The sequence below is a fragment of the Quercus robur genome, chromosome 4, assembly GCF_932294415.1.
Source record: "Quercus robur chromosome 4, dhQueRobu3.1, whole genome shotgun sequence".
Lineage (NCBI taxonomy): Eukaryota > Viridiplantae > Streptophyta > Magnoliopsida > Fagales > Fagaceae > Quercus > Quercus robur.
Window position 1 is genome coordinate 10,500,488 of NC_065537.1, and position 21,722 is coordinate 10,522,209.

A 21,722-nucleotide genomic window follows, 5' to 3' on the forward strand; every position below is an offset into this window, starting at 1 on the left:
TCCCCCCCCCCCCCCCCCCCCCCTTTTTTTCCATAGAAATTTACCAGAACAGAGTGTGAAGTTGGGCAGGGAGAGACAAAAAAATCTAATAAATAAGTACATTGCTCTCAATATATATTTATATTTTTGGTCATGTCTAGTTTTAGCTTATACTCATTTTGAGCATTATTTCTGTACAATATACGATCTACAAAAGGAAAAAAAGAGAAGACATCAAATCAAACATAGTTTCTGTTGGATCAGTTGTTATCTTCACATGGACACAGGTGGTTTAAATTGGGTTTTGTAAGATATTAACATTAGCCCTCACTCTCCACCAGTAGTTTGGTCCTCAAATTTTCAAAGATGGCAATAATATCAAAGGTGTGGAGAGGCTGGTTTTTTTTTAAAGTTGATCCCATGAGCTCTATAATCCTAGGCCACGGAAATGAGTGGCCTAAATGTAATGTGGTCCTTTGGACACTAATCTTCTCCTGAAGACATTTTTGTCACCTTTCATGTCCGTTATATAATCAAAGGCGAACTTTCATTATTTGGAGTTTGGAATTGACCTCAGCTTGGTGATTCAACTTGGAGATCAGACCAAGTAACCTGTAACCCTTTGTAACTTTATTTTCTTTCAATAAGGCCATCCGTTAACCGGAACCAAAGTTTAATAGAGCGTGGAACTAAAAAAAGAAAGAGAAATGTGGAATTTTATATGGTGATTTTGGTTAACAAAAAAGGTCACGTATTGTTGGCTGAATTGTCAATGAGATCTAACCAAGTAACCCTTCTCCATTCTCCACCAGTAATTTGGTACCTCATATATAACTGAACGTGATGCTGACTTATGTGAAGATAGCTTGAACACGACCTGGATTTAGAGAGTTTTTTTTTTTTTTTTCACGGACTTCTTGAGGTCAGCATGAACTAATGCAAAGTATGCAACTATAAAAGTCTCAATGTTAATGCAACCATGTTCATGAGCTGGGGCAACTTATTGTACCAAATCATTTTGCACCTAACCCTGTACGTCACTATTGAACTTTTGGTGAGCAATCTCCGTTAGAAATACGTGTTATATTATATTATACAAGTCAATACCAGTCCCTCCCCTAGTTTAGTTTTGATATCATCGTAATTTTATCTTCATGATATATCAAGTTCAAAACTTAACATCTAAACTTGAACTACAATTATGATTTTTTTGGATGCTAAAATTGAAGAACAATCAGATAAAATATTCAGTATATGATGCCTTGGAATAATTATAACATTACACTGATTGGGTCCTAATCTAATCATCAATTGCATCAATACTTGAGCTTTGGACTCTTCCAACCTATGAATATTTGGAGAAGAAGAAGATGAAGAAAATGGAGGCACACCTGAATAAATATATTAAGAATCTAAGTCAATGCTGTTGTTTGTATAAAATAATCCTTGATTAACCAAATTAATCTCATTGCATAGCTGACTGATGTTTCAATAGTTGCTATTTGTTGCATCATTATTTTTCAAGAAAGCTACCTAGTCCAACTAATATTCAATAACAAAGGAGGAGAAAGAAACTTTAAACATTGCTACTTGTTAAGTATAGATTTCCAATTCAACTAGTCCAAATCTAGACTGAAGAACTTTGCATTATTGGCCAAGACACTACGTTATGACGTTATCTTAACTTAATTGTTTGTTACTAACTGACTCCTTAATAATTTGATGCACACGATAAAGGGTCATTTACTCCCGCAATTTCATGGATAAACACTTGTTTTCATCATAAAATGCAAAAATATGATCATTTGACTTTACAATTTCAAAGGAATCACATCTAGTTTAATAAATTGGACCTGAAAAGGCTAAAATAACAATTTTGTACCAATATTATCTACATAAAATTGACAAAAACAACATTTATGGCCAAACACATAAGTGTATTTTAAAATATAGTTTTTTTAAAAGCGAACTTTTTAAAAACACACATTTTCAAATAACTAACCCAGTCAAACTCATAGTCAAACTCTTTATCAAAAACCCATTTTAATGAGTAAAATTTGTGGCACTAACAAGTTGTAGTGGTCAATTAATCAACCTCACAAAGAATGTGTTTTATTTAAAAAAAAAAAAAAAAAAAACGAACATTTTAAATTCACTATTTTTAAAAACACAAATTTTCAAACAGCTAACCCAATCAAACTCATAGTCAAACTCAAACTCTTTATCAAACAAAAACCCATTTTAATGATAAAAATTTGAGTACAAGATGTAGTGATCAATTAATCAACCTCACAAAGAGGAAAAAAGTATTTTATATCAAATGATACCACGTCATTCATAACATGTATCACACTTATTAGATTTTGATATCACTAACAGAGTAGCATTTGATACTAAATACCTTCTCCACAATGAGTGTTAAAAAAAAAAAAATTAAACATACATTTTAAATTTGCTATTTTTAAAAACCCATATTTTCAAATAGCTAATCCAATCAAACTCTTTATCAAAAACCCATTTTAATGAGAAAAAAGTATATTGTATTAAATGATATCATGTCTTCTATAACATGTCTTACGCTTATTAGATTTTGATATCGTTGATATGGTATCTTTTAATACCAAATACCTTCTCCAGGAGTGTTTAAAAAAAAAAAAAAAAAAAAAAAACCTAAACATACATTTTAAATTTACTATTCTTAAAAACCCATATTTTCAAATAGCTAATCCAATCAAACTCTTTATCAAAAACCCATTTTAATGAGAAAAATTTGAGTGCAAAGTTGCAGTGAGATGATGGCTCAAAAAATGGAACACCACAAGATCGTAAGCCCCGTTCTGTTAGTCCTATAAAGGACCAAGTGAATAACTGTGTATAATCGGCCAACATCTGCTTCGGCTTTTAGTCGTTAAGGGCTCCACTCGTCTCAGCCCCTCCCCACATGGGCGAAAGGACTCCAAAGCTCGAAGCTTTAATCTCGTTTCCGAGTTTGCATCTCTGCAATAGCGGGCCCGGGGGACTTTCCTGGGTTGGGACCTATAGTTCATAAGAAAACAATCCGTTCGCTCTGTCCCGTGGTATAGATGACAAGTCAGTAGTTTGCCTCTATATAAATATAGTGTCAAGGGTTTATGTAGTCGATGTGGGAAAATAGAAAAGAATTAAGCTTTTGATATTAAAATTTAAAGTAGGTGAGCTTAGCCCAATAGGGCCTCATACACGCAATAATTTCATTTGATCTAAGTATCTTACTAATTATTAATCAAATGATACGAAAAAAAAAAAAAAAATCAAATGATACGAATTTGCTAGAGTGCAAAGTCGGATATATGGTGATGATACATGATTGATAAGGACTTAAGGAGTGATTTTTAGTTGATGTTCTATTTCGAAGGGCTGAGTCATAGTATGCTACTATGCTGTCGAACAAGTTGTTTAAAAAAAAAAAAAGAAAAAAAAGAAAGAAAAGAAGTGATTATGACTTATGATGCGCAAAAATGCAATTTATACTGTTAACTTTATCCAAAAATTATTTTAATTCTTTAAGTTTGTAGAACTTAATTTGGTTTTTTAGTTGAGAAACTATTCTAAACCAATCAAATCAGTCATTTTATTAAGAATGGAGCACCCCTAACCACAATAGATGAAAGACTGATTTTACTAGGTTAGAGTATCTCCAACAGAGTATGCATAACCAAAATATAGAGAGTATTTGCTCCAAATCTCAACTGTTCATGCTCCAACCGCTTCTCTATATCCAAAAAAATTTTTGGCTAATGAATAGTAGCCCATCAAGTCTGATGGGCTACCGTTCATTCTTCAAATCCTTTTTTTCTATTATAATAATTAGGTGTTGAATAAAAAAATGTTGGAAGATGTGTAGTTGTTAAAAAAAGAATAAATAATGAATGAAAAAATAATATTTAAATGAGACAGAGAATGAGATAGAGAGTCTGTTGGAAAGTGTATTTGAAAAAATGGGTAGATAAAGGTAAAAGTCACTGTTCATTCTCCAAACAGTACAAAAATTTGATGAGCTGGAGATGCTCATAGCAAAGTTATTATAAAAATGACCGACTTTAAACTTAAATGACTGAAATGATTTTGAATAAAGTAAGTAGGTGTTAATTGCATTTGGCCTTATGTAATGTAATTTTTCATCACTTAAGTTCTCCTTTATTCGTTGATTACAAGGCTTTGCATTATTAAAACATTGGAAATTGTTGTGTAATTAGAAATTTATTTGGGCAAGTTTATTGCTTTCTATACTTGATTTTTAAAATGTATTTAGAATAGGACTACATGCCTATAAAATTAAATATTAATCTTATAAAATGAAGTTTGGGACCTATTACCTAGTTATCCACAATTTTTTTTTTTTTTTTGTGTTTTTGCAAGAATTCATAATTAAATACAATTATAGTGTGTGTTTGGGTACAACTTATAAGCTTTTTTTTTTCTTTTTTCTTTTTTCTTTTTTTCCTTTTAGCTTTTATGTAGAACTTTTAAAACCTTTTTTTTTTCTTACCTTTTCTCATTTTTTTAGTGTATAAATATATTTTAACACACTCAATGGCGGAGCCATGTTGAGAGTAGGGGAGGGCTTGGCCCCCCCTAAATTTTTTAACATTTCATTTACTGCCTTAAAAAATTGAAAAATTATATATAAGTTGTTTGTAAATTAACTTGTTGGTCCCCCCAAAATTTGAGAAAAAAAAAATTATGGGTTCTGTACCCAATTAAAATTCACTTCTCTCTCACATATCTTAAGATTCATTAAGAAAAATCCAAATAACGATTTTAAAAAAATCCAATCCATTCCTTGGCCCATTAGCTCTTCCAAAAACCAAAAATAAAATCTTTGACATATATAGGTTATTTACCTAAAATAAATATGAATAAAACAAAAAATTCCTTACTATTGCCACAACTGCAATCTCAGCATTACAACGAACCCAATAGTTTTCTTTGGTTCTTGTAGTTTGTTACGCTCCAGTCTCTGCTCAAGTGAATCAACGACCAGTGACTTCCATATTAGTGACTAGTAGACCAATGGTAATGTAGTTGTAAGGTCCCAATTTGCAGTCCAAGCCCAAAACGTATGGAGTTTTGGCCAAATGAGCCCAATACAATGAATTTGTAGAGAATGGGTCAAAGAACTAGATCCTAATGAGTTGAACAACGACTAATATTGAATTGCATGACGATCAAATACAAATAAAGGATGTTGATACCAATTAACTTTCAGTCCGAGGAGGCCATAATTATGTATATTGATCACAGTTAAATACAGAGAGAATTTTAGTTCTTACAGTCTTCTCTTTCTCTTTTTTTTGATCCCTCCTCCATGAAGAGTCTTTCACCTTATATATCCTCCTTTGGATCATCTTCATTCTCCATTTGTTGATCATCCGAACCCTTACTTGAGTATTTGTTCTATTAGACACCCTCTCTGGTTTTCTGTGAGTTGTGGTAGTCGAGGTAGTACAATTCAGAGGTCTTCTCCACATAAATGCAGCCAGAAAAGTAGCTGCAGTGCATTTAATGCGGTAGTGGCAACTTTCCCTTAGATATTTTTAGGTTTCTTTCTTTCTTGTATGTTCCTGAAGCGTGTCTCTATCATTGAAGTTTCTTGGAGGATTACGCTAACAGATGGAGTACATATTGTGAACTATATTTATCATATCCGAGGAGGAGTTCCTCCTCGGACAACCCTTCACTTGTTCCCCATTTTTGAGACTTTAATTGGGGACGTTTAACAACTACTTGCTTCTCCTCAGACCTATCAATGATCTTGGACAAAGTTCAAGGCCCAATATACAATTTTGGGCCCTGTCCCCTACAGTAGTATATTTCTGTTTCTTTGTATTCAATTTTATCTTTTGTCGAGATCTCTATTTGTTTGGATAAAAAGACTAAAAAGTATCTCTCTTTTAATAATAAAAAAAATTGTTTATTTAGCTTGTAAATAACGCCACAGAGTATCAGTTTAGTGGCTTATTGCTAGTACCTTTTTCTACTTTATTTATATTATATTTTATTTTATTTTTACTTTTCAACAAAGGTTAGAGAACTCACAGTAGTGGTGCTAAATAGCTATATTGCTATTTTTTAGCACCACTGATCACAAAAATCACGCGCAGCAGTGGAGGCATATCTAAAAAATTTAGATGTTCAACTACAGTGCACATCTATTTATAGATGTGCACTGTAGCACAAAGCTAAAAAAAAATATATATATATATATATATATATATTTTATTTAACTTCTCTCCCCCTTTTCCATTAAAATATTCTTTTTCTCTCCCTCTCTCTCTGCCTTCTCTTTCTTTTCGTCTCAGACTCAAGAGTCTCAGCCTCTCTCTTCCTTCTTTAAACATCACTCTCTCTCTCAATCCGGTCTCTCACTGCCTCACTCCGACCTCTCACTCCCTCACTCCGGTCTCTCACTCTTGCACTCCCGCCTCTTACTCCCTCACTCCGGCTAGCCTCTCACTCCGATCTCTCACTCTCTCAACTTCGATCACCCAAGCCGCCGATCCACCCCTTTTGCTGACTCAGCTCGCCGAAGTGATAGGTGCTTGCTCGTCGTGGGTTTTTTTTTTTTTTTAATTTTTTTTATTTATTCCTGTTGTGGACCGGTGGTGGTGGTGGTGGTGGTGGTGGTGTTGGCAGTGGTTGTGGCTGTGGCTGATGGTAGAGGTGTTTATGATTGGTTTTTTTGGGTAGTGAGATATATTATTTTATTGTAGTGAGTATATTATTTTATTGTGATGTTTATATTATTTTATTATGTTGAAAGCTAAAATAGATCCATTGCTGCAGCATGTATGTAGGTAAAATAGATAAAGTAAGTTTTGATGAAGCTAAATAGCTAAAATTATAGATCCACTGCTGTGGATGCTCTTACTAACTTATCTATTTCCTTATTTTACCATGATTGGTGTTATTGCTATTTGTTATACATTTGTTTATATATTTATGTTTGATCCTCTAAAAATAATATTGTTTGTAGAATGTGTAATTATAGACTATTGAAGCATTAATATAAAAACAAATTTACATAGGTTGTTTCTTTTATTTTTTTAGCATAAATAATATTTTACATTTTTTAAGTGAAAAAAGTGACTATATAATTAGTATTTAAAATTTAATATCTAGGTTTTAATATATATATATATATATATATATAGATATATATGTGTGTATGTGTCTATATATATATATATATATATATATGTAAGGATTTAAAAAGAAAAGCCCAAATCCACTTAGAATAGTAACTTAGAATAGTAATGCCTAGTTCTTCAAACCAAGCCCAAACAATGAATTTTTAAGAGAGTAGGCTTCTAAGTCAGATGCAATGTTGAAATAATCACAAGTCTAAGACTAATGGATCCAAAATGACAAATAGGAATGAATAGAACAACAATTAAGTGTAAACTCTTCCTCAGGCAGGTTTGAGGATGGATCTCCTATTGATAAGTAAAGTTGATGTCTCTTTAGAAGGTAATTCTCTACTCTCACACTTGTTTCTTTTTTCTTGGAAAATGTCTATCCCTTCTTTCTGGAGGGTTCCTTTCCTTATATAGCCCCTCCCCTTACATCTCAACCCTCCATCTATATGTTTCAGGGGGACTCTTGGGATGCTTGTCCCATCAGGACCCTTCTGAAGGTGGTAGAATGTGCTATGAATTGTGAAGTCACTGTTTAGGGGTCATTTCCTCATTAATGCAACTAGTTTAATTGGTGCAGAGTATTGAATGCGGAGGTGGGACGTGTTTTCTTCAAAAAACTTCCTTCTTCCACCTCTGCATGTCTTGTACCCTTCCTTTACCATCTACTCCCTTATCTTTGGGTTTTTCAAGGGTGCTGGTTGCCATTTGGCCCTTTAATTCTCCCAAGTGGGCATAGTCCTTGGACTTTGTTTGCCTTTATTTGCTTGGGTTGGCAAATTTATCCTTGAATTGGGTTTCTTGGTCCTTGGCCCTCCCACAATATATATATATATATATATATAGAGAGAGAGAGAGAGAGAGAGAGAGAGAGAGAGAGAGAGAGAATTTAATGAGAAACCAATCTACAATTGATAAATATTTTAAGAAAAAAAATGTTTAAGATTTGGAGAATACTACACAATTCTCTATCTAGGGTAAGAATACTGATGTTGAACTCGTATACTAGCTCAAAGATATGAATTTAAGGAATATTGCTTTCTTTGAATGTGATATTAGAATGAGTTTTTAAGTGATTGTTTAATGGTATATACAAAAATAAAATAAATAAAGATTAAAAAATTAGTTCAGGATCAATCATAAATAGTTTTAGTACCATGAACACAACCTCAATGAGTTAAAGTTAACTTGTATAATATTTTTTTTTTCCTTTTACTTAAGAATATGGTTATATTTAACTTGGCCCTTAAGAAAAATTTCTAACTCTGCAATTGAGCACACTTACAGCAAAAAAAAAATTCAACAAAAAAATAAGTTACTCTTAAACAAACACTAAACATGATTATTTTTAGTTGAAGTTTTAGCATAATGGCAAACACAATTTTATTTATTTATAAGAATGCATTATGTCAATATAAATACCATATGTTACTTTTTTTTAAAATTTTTTATTTACAAATATTGCCACATATATCTAACACCAGAACAAACGCAAAAAAATCCCATTATTCCCAAAACATATAATCTCAAAAAGGACAATGATATCAACAATGATATTTTCAAGGGAGATATTATAGTTGTATCCTCTCTTTTTAGCGGTTAGATCCGCTTTAAATGTATAAAAAAAAACCCCAAAAATAGAGAAAAATAAAAAAGGAAAAGAAATAGAGAAAGGGAAAGCCCAAGCCCAAAATCCTTACTTTTCTAAAACCAGTCACTGAGCCCGAGGTTTAGAACCCAGGTTAGAGACACGAACACAGGTTTCTTTTCAAAGTTATCTACTTGTTTGTTCCTCACGTCCAAAACCACTTACAGTATATATACTCTTCTCGAACTTTTCACCCTTCATTGTCTTTATTTGATCTAAAATCACTCTCTCTCGAAACACTCAGATCTTTCATATTCTCTCTTTGATCTCTGTAAGTCAGTCTATCTCACACAAACCCACCAAACCAGTCTCTCTTTTTCTTATCAAGTTTTGATTTTTATGATCTGGGTGTTGATTTTTTTTGGTTTCTTTTGAAGGCAGTAATGGCTACCAAGAGGAGTGTGAGTACTTTGAAACAGGCAGATTTGAAGGGTAAGAGGGTGTTTGTGAGGGTTGATCTCAACGTGCCTTTGGATGACAACTTTAACATCACTGATGACACTAGAATCCGCGCTGCTGTGCCCACCATCAAGTACTTGCAAAGCCATGGTGCCAAAGTCATCCTCTCCACTCACCTTGTATGACATGCTTCACTTGTTCTCACTCACTTAGCATCTGGGTTTCTCTTTATTTTACGTTTTCTTTTTTTGGTGATATGAATTCTGGGTTTGTATTAGTTTTTCTTGTTTCATGTGGGATTTGTGGTTTTTGGACTTCTCATTAGTGTAACATATTCAAAAAAGGATTTCTTTTGAACTTTTCATTGTTATAGTACAGTAATATTTATGTTGTTTTTGTTTTTTGTGATGTTCCATCCAGATCTATATGGGATTGGATTTGATGATGATTCATATTGACTTTTCTGTTTAATCTGTATTGATTGATCTGGAAATTTGTTTTTCGAAAGAGAAGGAACTCCTTATATCAATCATTTTGTTTTGGGAAGGTTTTCATGGGTTTATGTTTTATTGTTCATTTTCTATTCAATAGCGTACTGCAAATCAGGTTTTACATGTTTTGGAATCTTTAGATCAATCATATTTCATGGGTTTATGTTTTTATTGTTCATTTTCTATTCACATGTATATCACCGGTATATCAGGTTTTATGTTATTTGGTTTCTATTTTGTGTTAAAGCTATTTATGCTAGCCCATCGTTTTTAGATCTGAGAACTGTAGCTATTGATTAATCTGTTAGATTGTTTCTAACAATTGAGTTTGACTAGTCTTGAGGAATATATATTTGGACCTTGAAGCTTTTATTGTTGATGATTGTTATAGTTGTTGTTGTATGGTACCTTCCTTTTTTTTTTTTTATTTTTTTTTTTTTTTTTTTGATAAAGGAGGTTATTTGTGCGGTTTTTATGTTTGGCCTGGGGCTCTTTATGGTTATATCATTCACCTGGAGAAACTGTAATAATAATCCATTTCTATAAGTGATTGTTTTGCTGATCTCTTTTTATATAGTTCTCCATCTTCCTGCTATAACCACCCGTTCTCCTGTGTTTGTGTTTTTAAAGACGGGAAATTTGTACCTTTTAGTTTATAACTACCAAGCAATATTGAATGAATGTCCTTGGGTTTTGGTTTGAAATTGAGATGGGAAATATTGTGGGTTTATGAAAGAGGATTTGAATAATCTTTGCAACCGGTAACTCATGAAATTGTTTGGACTTGGATTGTGGTTTTCAGGGACGCCCAAAGGGTGTTACACCTAAATACAGTTTGAAGCCTATTGTTCCAAGGCTGTCTGAACTTCTTGGAGTTGAGGTTTGTTACTCAACCTAAAATCTAAATGCTAATACTTTTGTAGAGAGATATACTTGTTTAAGGCTTCCTTTGCTTATTGTTTTTTTTTTTTTTTTTTTGCCCCTTCTTCTTATTAGGTTAAGATGGCAAATGACTGCATTGGTGAGGAAGTTGAGAAGTTGGTGGCTGAAATTCCAGAGGGAGGTGTTTTGCTCCTTGAGAATGTGAGATTCCATAAGGAGGAAGAGAAGAACGACCCTGAATTCTCAAAGAAGCTAGCCTCTCTTGCAGATCTCTATGTGAATGATGCATTTGGAACTGCTCACAGGGCCCATGCTTCCACAGAGGGAGTGGCTAAGTTCTTGAAACCAGCTGTTGCTGGATTCCTCATGCAGAAGGTATGTTGGTCATAACTACTTAGATGAAACTTGAGTTTATGTATGCATTCCTTGAACTACGTGTTCTCAGTTTGATAATTAGTTGACTATGAGCTTGGCTTGACCAGACTTTGACTGTTGAAATAACTCATGTCTAAGTATGGGCCTGCCTAATTTGAACTAGCTTCCCCAACTTAGCTGATCTCTTGATCTGTTTCCTTAAAATGCACAAGTATTTAGATAGTCATTACTCAAACTAGCTTGTTCCATTGCTTATTGGATTATGTGTAGCCACTGATGAGTAGAAGAAAATTCTTTTATGTGAATTGTATTTGTATTGATTGATTGAATGCTTATTTTATACAATTTCTTGTTGCATTGTTGATTTGCATGTATGTATTTTTTGTGGTTTCAGGAACTTGACTATCTTGTCGGAGCTGTATCTAATCCCAAGAGGCCATTCGCTGCTATTGTTGGCGGTTCAAAGGTGTCCAGCAAGATTGGAGTGATAGAATCCTTGTTGGGAAAGGTTAACCTTCTTTTGCTGGGTGGAGGGATGATCTTTACCTTCTACAAGGCTCAAGGGTATTCAGTTGGCTCCTCCCTTGTGGAGGAAGACAAGCTTGATCTTGCAACAACACTAATTGAGAAGGCTAAGGCAAAAGGGGTGTCTCTACTGCTTCCAACTGATGTTGTTATTGCTGACAAATTTGCTGCTGATGCTAATAGCAAGGTTTGTTACATAGCTCATTAACACTTGATTCAGTTGCAATGTGGAGTGAAGCTGGAGAAACTTGATGTAGACTCCAATATGTGTGTTTCTGTGTGTGTGTATATATATGTGTGTGTGTGTGTGTGTATAGCAAGTCTAAAGAATTCTCATGAGAGCTCCTCAAGTTTTAAGTTATGTATTTGCAGGTTGTTCCAGCATCTGCTATCCCTGATGGTTGGATGGGATTGGATATTGGACCTGATTCTATCAAGACATTCAACGAAGCTCTGGATACCACCCAAACTGTCATCTGGAATGGACCTATGGGTGTGTTTGAGTTCGAAAAATTCGCAGCAGGAACAGAGGTATAAATAGCATTACATTTGTTTTGAGGTTTTAACCATATCGCAATATCATGCATTAGTTCAATTACGTTTTTAGAAATTTGCCAATCAAAGAACTCAGTCAACTAAATTCTGCTATTAATTTGGATGGCCATGATCATCGGTGGCCCAAAATTTGCAGTACATTGACTGTGGGTATCAATCTTTTGAACCATTTTTCATCAAATTAACTTTTGTAAGGAGTTGTTTCAATTATCTTATTCAAAGCAAGCCACATGATCTTTCCTTGTGATGAAGTTCTTAGGTCACTCAAAATTTTAAAAGCCATGAAATTAACATGCTTTTCATTTGGTTGCTTCAAAGTTTTTATGATAAAAAAATATGTTTTGTTCAAAGGTGTTGCTAATTACCAAATAATCTCTTATTGGTTTGATTTCAAAACAATAGTGCCTCTACAGGACCTAGGTAGAAACTGTTGGAGTTAGTTGATCACTTCGAATATGGAAAGTGGGAATACTCACCAGATCAAACCTTAAGATAGATTTCATGCTTTTGGGCTTCAGAACTGAGGAATATCTTTTTTCTTTTTGCAGGCGATTGCAAAGAAGCTGGCAGACCTAAGTGCCAAGGGGGTGACAACGATCATTGGAGGAGGTGACTCTGTTGCAGCTGTTGAGAAGGTTGGTCTAGCTGACAAGATGAGCCATATATCAACTGGAGGTGGTGCCAGCTTAGAGCTTCTTGAGGGAAAACCACTCCCTGGTGTCCTTGCTCTTGACGATGCCTGAGCTAAGTTGTGCTCATTTCCCTTGTATTTTTACTTATGTTATATGGTTGTCTATCCATCCAGAGTGGATTAAGTAAAAATAGATCTCATTTTGTAGAGGCTATAGGCTAGATTGAAATAAGCGGCATCTTATTGGCGTTGTTACTGGTGCACTGGTTTGGATTGAACCCCCTTTTTGGAACAATGTTAATGATGAGTGCGTGGGTTTTTCCCCCCCTTAATCAGTTATATCCTATTGGTTTTAGTGATCATGTTTTTAAGCATAAATATTTTTTACCTAAAATAATATAATCTGTGGTTAGCAAATATTAATTTTGAGTAAAGAAGTGGGAATGCTTCCATTATTAGAACATTTAACTGAGATGATATTCAGTGGCTTGAATAGCTATCACTTATTCTAATGTCAGTATGTAATTCAAGAAATGGGAATGGTTCCATTATTGACATTAGAATAGGTAGGCTATTCAAATGCACATAATTTTAGTTGCCTGCATTACATTAGTAGAGATGGACATTGACACAAAATATGGGTTGGAGGCTCCGAAAAAAGAAATGGTCATTGGTGTGAAAATTTATAAGGTATTTCTAGAGTACAGCTAATTTGGTACTTATTGCCCCCTGAAAACTTTGAGTCTTCATCCTTCCCCCAAATTGATAGACTCAATTCAGGGTATGCAAAGCTTGTTGATGGTATTTTACAGGCACAGTGAACAATTAAATAGGTTGGACCTAAGATTTATGCTTCTAAAATTGAGAGATATGTAAGATCTTTTTATATATATTTTTTTGAGAAACATGTAAGATCTAAATACGAAGCCATTTGGGTTCCTAAAGTTCAACTAGAAGTGTGTATACAAGCTTCAAATAGTATCTCAACGTCCTAGTGAACAAAGGTTATAGATGCAATGGAAGCTCTGATAACAGCTACTGCTGCTAGTTTGTTTGTAACTGTGTCTGCTATATTGAATAATAATCTCATTCATCCAAGAAAACAGAAGGAAAATGGCGAAAATCTCTAGTTTGTAAGAGATTTTAATACATTTAGAATGGAAGATTTGAAGCTTAGATTTGCTATTATTTGTTGCTTATATTACTATTGTGTGGTAGAGCTGATATCAACCCAAATTACATTGTACATGTGTAAATACTCAATATAGAACAGCCTGGGATCAGCTTTTTTGTTGAGGTTAGGATTGACATTAGAAGCCGGACCACCAGTGCTGATTTACTCGAAATTAATGTTGCTGATCTCTACAATTGTTACATGGGAATCCTGTGCTGCACGCAAGATTGACTGCAAACTAGGAGAGGAGGTGCTACAAAATGTTCTTGAAACTGACATTGCCGATCCGAAAAATTCCTAATATGTGAAGGTGCCTTCAGAGAAACATATTAGGCCACTGTGTGGATGGTGTATTTCAGGTGGAAAGTCATGCCTAGCTAATTAACAGCTTCCTAATTCTTTGAAATTATATTATTCAATAATATGATTGCACTAGGGGTTATATTCTCCTATATATAGAAATGAGATCCTAGGGTTGTTGGGACTTGGGAGACCCTTACGGAATCCTAGGAAAACTCTAATTTATGTTAAGCCCAAAATTAAGCAAAAAATTATGAGAAATAGCCAAACAAGACTAAATTTATACTAGTAAATGTCCCAGAACTAATAAGATCTTATTCTGACTTCTAATTTGGAAATTATAAAGAACATCAAAATTATAAAAATAGGAAATTTGATCATTTGGTGGCCTAAAACAAAGGAATTTGCCTGAAAAGAAACATAAGTCACGGCCATAGACCATGAATTATAATCTCAAGGCGATTCCTTTATGATACAAAAATTCCCACAATTTTGAATTTTGTCATTATTTATGATACAAAAATTCTCACAATTTTGTAACTATGCCTAATGTTTTGATCATTTGGTGGCCTAAAACAAAGGAATTTGCCTGAAAAGAAACATAAGTCACGGCCATAGACCATGAGTTATAATCTCAAGGCGATTCCTTTATGATACAAAAATTCCCACAATTTTGAATTTTGTCACTATTTATGATACAAAAATTCTCACAATTTTGTAACTATGCCTAATGTTTTTCTACTTCTTGAATTTCTCATATAGTGGATTGATAACCACTGTCCCATGTACGAAAGCACACTGATGAGCCACGCAAAATCTCTATGTTGTTTTTCTCTTCTTTAATCTTGCTTAAGCTGATTATTCACAACCCATAGTATACACAATAATGAATCACACTAATTTCTAAATTTCCACCCATCATATTAACACTGTTGATGAATGGGAAGTGTGTAAACTGCTAAACATGAGACCAGCAATGTATTAGAACAAGAAGATCAGGAGTATTGGTGTGTGACCGAATTTCTCAGCATCTAATTATGGGCTTTTAGTGATAAAGAAAATTGGGTTGAACATAATTCAGATCATTATTTCATGTGCTTAACAAGGTTCTTTGAGCTGTCTGTGCATCATATACCCGTTTTCCATGTTAAATCATTATACATCAAGCCACACAAAAGGGTTAGTCAAAACTTGACTATTTCCAAGAAAGGAATGGAAATACTCCACTAATGAAAAAAAAGGTTAAAGTTTAGAGAGAATTTGTTAACGAGCAATGCCGGAGAAATAAATTTTGTACGAATTGTATCACAATTTATTAAACTAGCATGCTCTAGTCTTGAGTCCATCTGTGCCTTTTCACTAGGCCTAAAGTGCCACTGCCAATAGTAACATGGTTGGTCATTTGCATTGATATCGTTGAGTTCCAAGTATACCAAATAGTTCCAAATTTTTTTATAATCTGATAAAGCTGAGCTATCTTGAAAAACTTTAGAAGGTTTGGCTGGGAAATCTCGGATATGTTGGGCTCTTGAGGAGAAAGGCTACAAAAATTATTTTTTTATTAGCTATTTATTTTTAAGACTGACGAAACAGACTTGCAGCAGTGGTGGTAAAGCACACAAGCTGCTTGAAACAACATAGCCTTCCTCCCAGAAGATTATTCTTAACCGCAAGTAATCATAATTTTCCACTAGGAAAAGAAGATAATCTAGTATTTCTGTAACACTCTTCTAGCAATTGTGCAGGCAAAACATTGACTGAAAATTATTTTTAACTGTAAGAGAGAGAGAGAGAGAGAGAGAGAGAGAGAGAGGATAAACCATTCCCTAAGTAATTGGTTGTTTTAATTATAATGAATCAATTCAAATTTTTATTTTTATTTTTATTTTTTCACTCAAAAGTAAGACCAAAAGCAATCAAATTTATTTATAAAAAAAAAAGAAAGAAACAAAGAATCAAGAAATTTTTTATTCTTTAACAGAGTAGGTATGTAAGTGGCCATCTCTCACTTCCTAGTATCTTCTAGGAAAAACTACTGAAAATGAGAGTTGGGAGAAAAAAGAACATTTATAAAAAGCCTCTTTTTGACATCAATTATACAATGTATTTTTACTAATTCAAACTAACAAAACACTATAAATAGATTACATTTGATCATGATTTGCTATGGACTCTACAAAAGCAAATTACACTGGCAGCCTAGCTGTAGGCTAAAGAATATACCAACTCCTGCCAACCAGACTAATGAATAAGCATGAAGAGTTTGAATCTCAATGACAAGAATTATGAAATTAGACATTCTAGTTATGCTCTGGGTGAATTAATCATATACATCTGCAATTAAAAATTCAGAAATATGACCACCTTTTTGACTTAGTTTTCACATGTTCTAGCTAATACCACCACCTTTCATAACAAGATCAACAGTTCTTAGATTTAAAAAAACACAGAAACCTTTAGTTCAAGCACCTTAAGAGTGACTGCTTCAAATTATGTGAGACATCATCAGAAACAACGTTGAAGGTAGCCAAATTCACCCTTAAAGATCACAAAATTGTTTTAGAAGACATTAGGGAAGAAAGTCAAGAAATCACCTCAATAATTACTAGGGGCGACTTTTGTAAGATAAGTTAGAGTGATACATCTGGAATAACCCTTAATTTTCAACAACATAAACTAGTATGATGCTTGTTATCTGCAATTGTGTACCACTTTGACAGACAAGAGGTTCAAGCCGTTGGTGCAAACTTTCATTTTCATTGTTCTTCAATGCAACAGTTTACATCAATAATGAACATGTGGAGAAGCTTCGTATTCTGGACCTTTCTGGTTGTCTCACAAGTCAGCATTGCTTATATTAATGTCCTGCTATTTCTGTTTTTTATTTTATTGTTATCTTATTGAGCACATAAGTATTATAAACATTTTCATATGTTGTTCTACATAGTATTGTTTTGTACCTTTACAAAGATAAGGATGCAGTTTCTGAAGGCCTTCATCATTTACTTTCTGTTTCTCCTTTGTCCGCACTGCCACTACAATTTTAATTAAGAAGTTAATATAGAACAATGGAAAAAAATACATGTAGTCAGCTCTAATTAGTTTGTTAAAGATTCATAATTGACCTCAAAATTTTGAGAGTAGTTTGGTTGTTGCTGTTGTTGCATGTTAATGTGGTCTATCAAATTGTAATGAGTGTTGGCAAGAGATGCGAATATGGAATCGAATAATCCAAAAAGTCATCTTATAAAAATTTTCCTTAGTCATCACTAATATACTTCATGTCTATACCAGATTCTATATAAATTATAGTATAAAAATTATCCCTACTACCTTAGGAATTGGATAAGTTTTTTAAAAATTAAAGCCAAAAATTTTGGTAGGAGAAAAAAATTAGTTTAGGTATTTTTTTTAAAATTTTTTAATTTTTTTTTGGATGTGTGTAAAGAAAAGGTAATGAAGTTTGGATAAGTTTTTAAAAAATTAAATCCAAAATTTTTGGATGAGTTTTAAAAATAAAACCTGAACTTGGGATTTGAATTTTTTTTTTTTTTAATTATGCTTGACTACTAACGTGTGTGAGAAATGTGGTTAGAAAAAACTATTTTTAAAAATTTAGCTAAAATATAGGAGTTTTTAAAGAGTAGTATAGAAAAGGGAGAGAGAGAGAGAGAGAGAGAGAGAGAGAGAACTTGAGGTGAACTTGCTTGGAAAACTAACAGAAAAGTAATCATATTTTGTAAGGAGTTAGATATGTATTTTTACCAGAGATGTCCTAAAAATTAGGTTTTTTTATTATATTTCTTCTTTAGTTTTTTTTTCCTGTACATATGAAGGTGTTTACATATTATGAGGATTGCATTTTTCACAGGGTAGTGATTATGATTATTAGTTTTTAAAATAAACATGAAAAAATGGGAAATTATTTTGTGAGAATTAAATAATAAAAAAAAGCAATCGGTAATTTTTTATAAATCAAAAATATTTTTTTTGGATAATATAATATATTGGCAAGCGGAATTTAAATTTGAATGATTATCTTTTAACGATAATTTGATAATTGGAAAGATTGATTTAAATATTGAATTTCTCCATTAAAATAGAATTATTGATGTACGTTACCTTTTTTTTTTGAGAAACCACCCCTGAAACAAGGGGGAAGCAAATTCATTACTGCAACTCAGAGGCATACACAGAGGCAATATTAGGGGGAATGTCTTCCATCCAAGCATGAAAAAAAGGAAAATTACAAGCTGATCTTGCTAGTTTATGGGCAACTATGTTCCCTAGCCTACGGGTGTGACTGAAGGATAAACTCCCGAAAGCTGAAGCAGAGAATTTGATATCCTTGATGATGTGCCCGAAGCTTGAAGACTCCCAACCACCTTTGGATAGCGCATTGATGCAAGTTTCTGAATCGCCCTCCAAAATAATCTGATCAAGACGAAGTTCTTGCGCAAAACCAATGGCATTGATGTACGTTACCTTGGGATAAGGATAAGGTATTTTTATACTTTGAATTTAAAAAAAGAAAAAAATTGGTTAGGTGGGGTTTTTCTAGGATCCAACATGGGATAATTTTATGTTTTTTTTTTTCTTCTCAAAATAGGGGTACCTTTTTTTGGATAAAATGTACAATTTAAAAAAATATTACGTACCTTTTTCTCAGTTTTAAAAGTTGTTGATATATTTGAAATTTAAACTCTTTTTAAAATGTTACGTACTTTTTTTTGTGAAATAGTTTTTTATCACACCTTAGAATATATATATATATATATATATATATATATTTGTGATTAAAAAATGTAGTAATCCCAAACTAGTTTTTGAGCATGCACTCATGCGTGTGTCCAAAGACTTTTTTATTTTTGGGTAAATTTTAATAATTTACATCAATTATAATTTGAGATTACTATATTTCAAAAAAAAAAAAAAAATTGGTGTGATGAAAATCTGATGTGTATTATGAGTTTGTTGTTAACATGCAACCGACAAAAAAAATCTATTTCAATTAAGAATAATATATGGGAAAGTTTTATTGTACACGTTTCTTTTTTATAAGAAATTCTATTAAGAAAATGTCGGGAAGGTAATTACGTGTGAAGTTTTTTAAGCAATTGAGTACCAAAAAAAAAAAGAAGAGCCAATCAGAAAATATTGGAGAGAATCTTGGTCCACAAATTAAAGGAAAATTACGACTAGTGCACAATCAGAAAATAACACCATATATATAACAAAAGAAAAGAGATGCTCACTCCCCACTACCATTCGCTCGCTCCATCACTCGCTCCATGGCCAACACCACAGACACAGAGCTCATTAACCCATCCAACACCCGCGTGGGCTGGATCGGAACCGGCGTCATGGGCCGATCCATGTGCTCCCACCTCATCAAAGCCGGCTACACCCTCACCGTATTCAACCGCACCCTCTCCAAAGCCCAGCCCCTCCTCGACATGGGGGCCCACTTAGCCCAATCCCCTCACCACCTCGCTTCCCAATCCGACGTCGTCTTCTCCATCGTCGGCTTCCCCTCCGACGTCCGCTCCGTCTTGCTCGACCCTACCTCCGGTGCCCTCTCCGGCCTCCGCCACGGCGGCATACTCGTCGACATGACCACCTCCGAACCCTCCCTCGCCGCCGAGATTTCCGCCGCCGCTTCCTCCAAAGACTGCTTCTCCATCGACGCACCGGTATCCGGCGGCGATCTCGGGGCTAAGAACGGAAGGTTGGCGATATTCGCCGGAGGGGACGAGTCGGTGGTGAAACGATTGAGTCCACTTTTTGCCCTCCTCGGTAAAGTTAATTACATGGGTGCCACTGGAAAAGGTCAGTTCGCGAAACTAGCGAATCAGATAGCGATTGCTTCCACTATGGTAGGATTGGTGGAAGGTATGGTGTACGCTCACAAGGCTGGTCTTGATGTGGGTTTGTTTCTTGAAGCGATATCGAGTGGTGCGGCTGGGTCGAAGTTGCTGGATTCGCATGGGAATAGGATTTTGAAGAGGGATTTTGAGCCTGGGTTTTATGTAAATCACTTTGTGAAGGATCTGGGGATTTGTTTGAAGGAGTGTCAGAATATGGGTCTGGCTTTGCCTGGGTTGGCCTTGGCTCACCAGCTTTATCTCTCGCTTAAGGCTCATGGGGAAGGGAATTTGGGTACACAAGCGCTTATTTTGGCTCTGGAGCGCCTCAATAATGTTTCTCTTCAATCTACAACGGCTACTTCGTCTTAGAGCGAGCGGTAAATGTTATTGGGTGTATGCTTCAACATTTGCTACTAATGAATATAAATAAGATTTTACATTTTTGCCAGCAATACTTCAATTTCAATACAAATTGTGTTTAGTTAAACTGTTTTAGCATGCTAAGTATGAGTTTCAACAATTGTGTTTTGAATGATGATTTGCTACGTTGTTTGTGAGGAAATTTATCTCATTTAATAACTGAGAAACTTTGCTATGCTTTCATGATGACAAGCTGTTGCTGTAGTCATTTACAGCAATTGTACATTTTCTGAGATCCAAAAGTTCTTGGGATTGAATCGAAAGTAAGATTAGATAGTGTGAAAGACCATAGGAATGGATGTTCATATAAGTGGCAAGAAAAATCTGGGGATCTGTGTTTGTGTTGGTTTATGGAAATTGTTGAAATTTTTTATGAAACTAGGGTTAGTGGTTCTTTAAATGGGTTGCTAGTTTGTTTAAGGGTCCGTTTGGATTAAATTTATTTTTGCTGAAACTGAAAACACTATAGTAAAATAATTTTTAAATGTGTGAATAGTACCGTAAGACCCATTTTTAATATTTTTAAATACGTGAACAGTGCATGCACCGTTCATGAACCGTAAATTTTGTCTTTAAAAGTCAACATAAGCGGGATGAAAAAAAAAAGAAAAATAAAAAAGAGAAGCCAAAAAAAAAAGAAAAAAAAGAGAAGCTAAACGCCAGACGCAGATGCAAAATCCAAACTGCACCTAAATAGGCTGGAACTCTGAAGGATTCCAATAATATTTAAACTCCTAATCCAAATAAGTTTTAATACCTGTTTGGATATAGCTTTTAATCCCTAGCGTTTGCGTTTTGTGTTCTTTTTTTTTTTTTTGAGAAGAGCATTTCAGCAAGCAAGTGCTTTTCCAATAGGTCCCGTGTACTGTTCGCGGGAGTCACAAATCTCTTTTTTCAACAAAATTTTCATTAAAAAAAGGTCCCACGGCATTATTTACATATTTAAAAATAATTTTACTACAATGTTTTTAGTTTTCAGCAAAATAAGCGGTATCTAAATGGACCTTTAATCTCTTATCCTTTTTCCTAACTAATAAGAATGAAGGCTAAAGGTTAAAATCAATAACCTACATAATTACTCTACACGTCACATCTTCTTTTATTTATTTCTTTTTAGTGATCATAATATAAAATAATATCACTTTCAAAATAATTAAATAATTCATCAATTTTACTTTAGAAGCCGGGTGTTATAGATAAGCTTGAAAATTTCTAAGCACGTGAGTCTACGATTTTGATAGTTTTACTCTACTAAGCAATGATTGAGCTAGTAAATACTACTTCTCATAACTTTTTTTTTT

General features: G+C 33.9%; 2 protein-coding genes across 3 annotated transcripts; both read left to right on the forward strand.

Moving 5' to 3' along the window:
• The first annotated feature begins 8,907 nt into the window (after nt 1-8,907).
• LOC126720547 (phosphoglycerate kinase, cytosolic) lies at nt 8,908-13,015 on the forward strand. Of its 2 annotated transcripts, none has more exons than XM_050423068.1 (7): nt 8,908-9,073; nt 9,180-9,380; nt 10,495-10,572; nt 10,689-10,949; nt 11,344-11,661; nt 11,847-12,005; nt 12,578-13,015. In XM_050423068.1, the coding sequence occupies exons 2-7, from the start codon at nt 9,186-9,188 to the stop codon at nt 12,770-12,772; spliced, it is 1,206 nt and encodes a 401-aa protein (XP_050279025.1). In that variant the 5' UTR covers nt 8,908-9,073; nt 9,180-9,185; the 3' UTR covers nt 12,773-13,015. The 2 variants fall into 2 exon arrangements, with proteins under 2 accessions (XP_050279025.1, XP_050279026.1); XM_050423069.1 differs by having other exon boundaries at nt 8,919-9,073; nt 9,184-9,380.
• Nucleotides 13,016-19,371: 6,356 nt separating this feature from the next.
• Nucleotides 19,372-20,453, forward strand: LOC126721340 (probable 3-hydroxyisobutyrate dehydrogenase-like 1, mitochondrial; the record flags this gene model as incomplete). The annotated part of the gene is made up of 1 exon (XM_050424383.1): nt 19,372-20,453. A coding segment is annotated over one exon (999 nt), but the record flags the coding sequence as incomplete, so codon positions are not given.
• Nucleotides 20,454-21,722: the final 1,269 nt, after the last annotated feature.

Bases quoted from the DNA above. Each gene is read 5' to 3' on its own strand.
- LOC126720547 (XM_050423068.1), top strand. From the start codon at position 9,186: ATGGCTACCAAGAGGAGTGTGAGTACTTTGAAACAGGCAGATTTGAAG. The intron at 10,573-10,688 runs GTTTGTTACTCA...TCTTCTTATTAG, and splicing joins CTGAACTTCTTGGAGTTGAG to GTTAAGATGGCAAATGACTG. The intron at 11,662-11,846 runs GTTTGTTACATA...ATGTATTTGCAG, and splicing joins CTGCTGATGCTAATAGCAAG to GTTGTTCCAGCATCTGCTAT.